The sequence below is a fragment of the Chondrus crispus genome, genomic scaffold (genome assembly GCF_000350225.1).
Source record: "Chondrus crispus Stackhouse genomic scaffold, scaffold_165, whole genome shotgun sequence".
Classification (NCBI taxonomy): Eukaryota; Rhodophyta; class Florideophyceae; order Gigartinales; family Gigartinaceae; genus Chondrus; species Chondrus crispus.
In genome coordinates this window covers 168,335-173,330 of record NW_005179034.1, presented here as the reverse complement: position 1 = coordinate 173,330, position 4,996 = coordinate 168,335, and the positions used below count along the sequence as shown (strand labels likewise).

The window sequence follows — 4,996 nt, the reverse complement described above, 5'->3', positions numbered from 1 at the left end:
AAATGCGGGTGTTGAATAACGCATATATAGCACCCGGGAGAATTGGGTTGTCAATAAGGCCAATGCACGCCCAGGGCTGGAAACCCTTGAATTTCCGTTAATTTCCGGTCGGGTGCAGTTACGGTTTATTTGAGCCCGGCCGCACGTAGCCGTTCCCCCTCCCTCCCTCCCCCCCTTCATAATGGCAGTAGCGTAATTACGTTTACTTTTTGGATTTGCATACATATGCGTCCGCTTTTTCCTCTCGGAGTCTTTCTTTGCTAAAAACGCCCCAATATCGCACAATACAGAGCCCACTGCTGCGCTAAAGAAAGGCGGCCCCTTCCTCGACCAGTTTGGATTACCAATCTCTCGGCAAACTTTCGCGCCTCTCCGTTGGTTTCGATGTCATTGCGATGACTAATCACCCCTCCTTGAAAAGATTTAAAGTCACGGTCGCTTGTCAATCCCGCCGGCTTCGTGGCAGCCTTTGCAATCCAAAACTATTTCCTCTCCCATTCTATTATCTCTTTTAAACAGAACAATTCCAGAACCCCCACTCTACCCTGCATCCCTCTCCTCTCACATCTCTTACCGAACCAATTACTCACTCTAGTACCGCTCCTCAGCATACACCCCCCGTAATAATGTACATCTCCACTCTCCAAGGCTCAACCCCTACCAAAATCCTCCCTCCCCAAACTAAACACACGGCATATAAAAGGCAGAACCCGGCCAGCCAAAACAAAACCCCATCGCACACACATCTCTACCAGTGCCAAACTACCAAGCACTCCACACTCAACACAAACACTAGTAACTTCTGCGGCTCAGGAATTTCACAATGAGGTCGTTACGCTGCCTCGCCGTTTTCTGCATATTTGCGAGCGTGTACGCAGCCACTTTGCCATCCGCTTACACCACAGATGGCGTTAAAGACTTGCAGAGGTCTGCTTTTCCGGCGCTACAGCCAGATTTTCCAGAGCGGGAGAGTAATTCTTCCGATTTCTCGGAAGAAGGGTCTGATCTTTTGGGGGAACACTTTGATGATTTGGTGGAAGACTCTGCTATTTCGGAGGACTTGGGCGAGGAGGAGATGTCCGCTGATATTCCGGAGGAGGAGTCCGCTGATATTCCGGAGGAGGAGTCCGACCCTACCAAGGAGGGGTCTGTCATTCCGGTAGAGGACATTGATGCGTCGGGGGAAGACCTCACGATTCCAGAGGAGGACTTTGAAGTTCCAGACGGGACGTCTGAAATTTCGGAGTCAGAAAATTCGCAAGAAGACTACTACGATCCGGAACACGAGTTTGATGATTGGGAAGAGTTTGATGATTGGGAAGAGTTTGACACAGACGAGTCTGAGGCGGATGATGGGCCTGCTACTGAGGGGGAAAGGACCGATTTTTTAGAGGAGCCTGAATCTCCGGTGGCATTCCCGGAAGATTTGGAAGGGAGCGAAACGACGGACAGGATGCATATTACCCCACACGATCTCACCGGTGACACAAACGGGAACACTGCTTCCCTACAGAACAAGTCCTACTTTGGCTCTATTGCTAATGCTCTTCGTGCTGCATACGCGGGAGGACGCCCCGACGACAGGCGCAAGAATAAGAAAGATCGCGTGAACCCTAAGCGAACGAAGCCTACCAAGCCCAGGGTCAAGCGCACAAAGCCGAGACCCGGTCGCAAGCCAAAGAAGTCGCGCACTCGCACTCACCCGGGTAAGAAGCCGCGCAACCCCAAGAAACCACGCACTCGCACTCCCCCGCGTAAGAGACCCCGCAACCCCAAGAAACCACGCACTGGCACTCCCCCGCGTAAGAGACCCCGCAACCCAAAGAAACCACGCACTCGCACTCCCCCGCGTAAGAGACCCCGCAACCCCAAGAAGCCACGCACTCGCGGCCCCCCGCGTAAGAGGCCGCGCAACCCAAAGAAACCACGCACTCGCACTCCCCCGCGTAAGAAGCCGCGCAACCCCAAGAAACCACGCACTCGCACTCCCCCGCGTAAGAAGCCGCGCAACCCCAAGAAACCACGCACTCGCACTCCCCCGCGTAAGAGGCCGCGCAACCCAAAGAAACCACGCACTCGCACTCCCCCGCGTAAGAAGCCGCGCAATCCCAAGAAACCACGCACTCGCACTCCCCCGCGTAAGAGACCCCGCAACCCCAAGAAGCCACGCACTCGCGGCCCCCCGCGTAAGAGGCCGCGCAACCCCAAGAAACCACGCACTCGCGGCCCCCCGCGTAAGAGGCCGCGCAACCCCAAGAAGCCACGCACTCGCACTCCCCCGCGTAAGAGGCCGCGCAACCCCAAGAAGCCACGCACTCGCACTCCCCCGCGTAAGAGGCCGCGCAACCCAAAGAAACCACGCACTCGCACTCCCCCGCGTAAGAGGCCGCGCAACCCAAAGAAGCCGCGCACTCGCAGCCCCCCGCGTAAGAGGCCCCGCAACCCAAAGAAGCCCCGCTCCGGGGGTCGCAACCCCAGGTCCAAGCCTTCGAGGCCTCCGACCTATACATTTTCTGGTCAATCAGAAACGTCAGGAGCCCCCCCTGGGATGCCATCCGAGTGCTCTTGCGCTCAAGTCGCCAGCCCCTCAAGCACGTGTTATACGATGACAGACTTCGACACAAAAGCTTGCAGATCGCGTAAATGCGAGCCGAAGTATGAGTGTGTAACGAGCGAGGCCTCGAGACAAGTCGTGCAGGCACTGAACGACACGGACGGCCAGCTGAACGTGGCGCAGAGAACGCGACAGGAAGCTTCGACGCTTTGCCGACTCAAGAAGATCAGTACCCGGTTGGTGCACGATCGCTTGAAGGCAGGTTTCTGCCATGAAGAGAAGGTGGATTCCTGGGCGTACTCCCCGTACACAACGGCCTAGAGCACTACTCGAGCAGTGGTGTTCATGATGGACTCCAACCAATCTCCACGTAGCGTAGTATCTCTGAAGATTCCGAAATGGTAATCGATATGCAATCACAATAAAAGGAAAGGACTTTGGACTAGCCATCATTGTTCTTGACATCTTGCAAATTAATTCTCCACACGCCATCTCCATGAGGGCCCGACCTTTGCCGATCGACACAGGTAACTAACATTGCGTACATTCGATTAAGGCCTGTAGCATACATCACGAAAGATTCAGGGCGGCGCGGCGGTTGAAGACCATTGTTCTCTGGGAGACTGAAACGTGGAAAGACAATACCTCGCACGGAGAGGACGACGCTGTGTGCCAGATAGACCCGACTCTACGATCTCCGATCTGCTCATCGAAGACAGCTGCCGCAATAATCGAGATGTGCATGCTGTGGTGCAAGGAACGATGCCCGAGTTTACTGAGGGAGACGGACCGTGTGCGACTAAGGGCCGTTCCTAACGACGAGCACGGTGTGCTAGCACGCAAGCACCCTGACATTTGGCATGAATGGATTGGTTGAACGGGAGTAAAAGCATTTCCAATAATTTTTTCAACCAAGAAGGGGAGCGGCGCCGGTGGCGGCGGCGCTGCCTGGGGAGCTACATCTGTGCTACGTGTGTGCGTGGTACAGGTGTGTGAGCTGTGCATGGGAATCATGACACATGCCATCCCAGAATCGCGATTCACGTTGTCCAGCAATGTCACCTGTTAGTGACGCAAATTAATTGTGATCTACACTTCCCAATTGTATTTTAGATAACTACATTTACCCTTTAGATTCGCATTTGCGTCTGCTTCTCCCCTCAATATCGCACTTTACGGAGCCTTTTGCTTTGCCAGAGAAAGCTGATCACCTATTCGAGCAGTCTACATTTCTTATCTCTCCACAAACGTTTACGAAAATTTTCATGTCATTGGGATACCTCATCACCTCCATCTTGAAAAGATTTTGAGTTACGGTCGCTTGTCAATCCCATCGGCTTCGTGGCAGCTTTTGCAATCGCAAACTTTCTCCTCTCCCCCACTAGTCCTTCTTATAAACAGAAGAAATTTGAGACCCCCCGCTCTACCCTGTATCTCTAAACTGTTCCATCCCTTACACGACCAACTTGGCACTCAAACACCCCTCCCCTGCTTGCGTGCCTCGTAATAATGTACACCTGCACTCTCCACATCTCAACCCTTGCCAAAACCTTCTCATCTAGCTTGAAGACAGGGCTTATAAATATGCAAAACAAAACTCCATCTCACAGCTGCCTCTGCCAGAACCAAAAACCAAACACTTCACTCTCCGGGAAAAGACTGGCCCCTACAGCGACTCAAGCATCTCACAATGAGGTCCTTATCCTGCCTTGCCTTCTTTTGCATACTTGCCACTGTTTACGCAGCCACATTGCCCTCCACCTACGCCAGCCACGGGATTACTAACATCCTAAGGCTGCCTACTCCACCCTTGTACACAGGTCCCAGTGCGCTTGAGCCAGATACGACCGACTGTACTGAAGATACCGCCGACTGTAGTGAAGACACATCACCCAACAACATCAACACGAGTGCCTCAGAGGAGCTCGGAACTTTCAAAAGTTATGACGAAAATCGGAATCCTGATCAAGATAGTTCCGCTTCTGATATTCAATCCCACGTAATTCGTGTGAATGGTTCTGAAGGTTCCAAAGCGAACAAGGGCAAGGGCAGAGGAGAACGTCACTCAAGTGGCTCAAGGGGGAAAAAGGACATGAGCAAGGAGAGGCGGGAGGGCACAAAACAGCGCCGATTGGGAAAGTCGGACAATGACGACGGTGGGGAAAGGAAACGCAAAGGCAAGAAGGGTGGCAAACGCCACAAAGGAAGACGCGGAAGGGGAAAAAAGGGTGGTACGCGCTACAAGGGCAGACACGGAAGGGACGAGAAAGGCGGTAGGCCCCGCAAAGTTAGAGGCAGAAGGGATGAGAAGGGTGGAAGTCGGAACAAGGACAAGCGCGGAAGAGGAAAGAAGGGCGGTAGGCCCCACAACGGTAGAAGCGGAAGCAGCAAGAAGGGTGGCATGCGCCATAAGGGTAAACGCGGAAGAGGCCAGAAGGGCGG

The 4,996-nt window shown here is 53.7% G+C and overlaps 1 protein-coding gene across 1 annotated transcript; it reads left to right on the top strand.

Moving 5' to 3' along the window:
- The first annotated feature begins 1,075 nt into the window (after positions 1-1,075).
- CHC_T00002966001 (hypothetical protein) lies at positions 1,076-2,875 on the top strand. Its single transcript, XM_005714044.1, has one exon. The coding sequence runs from the start codon at positions 1,076-1,078 to the stop codon at positions 2,873-2,875; it is 1,800 nt and encodes a 599-aa protein (XP_005714101.1).
- The last annotated feature ends 2,121 nt before the right edge of the window (positions 2,876-4,996 follow it).

Coding starts and splice junctions, on each gene's coding strand:
- CHC_T00002966001 (XM_005714044.1), top strand. CDS start 1,076: ATGTCCGCTGATATTCCGGAGGAGGAGTCCGCTGATATTCCGGAGGAG.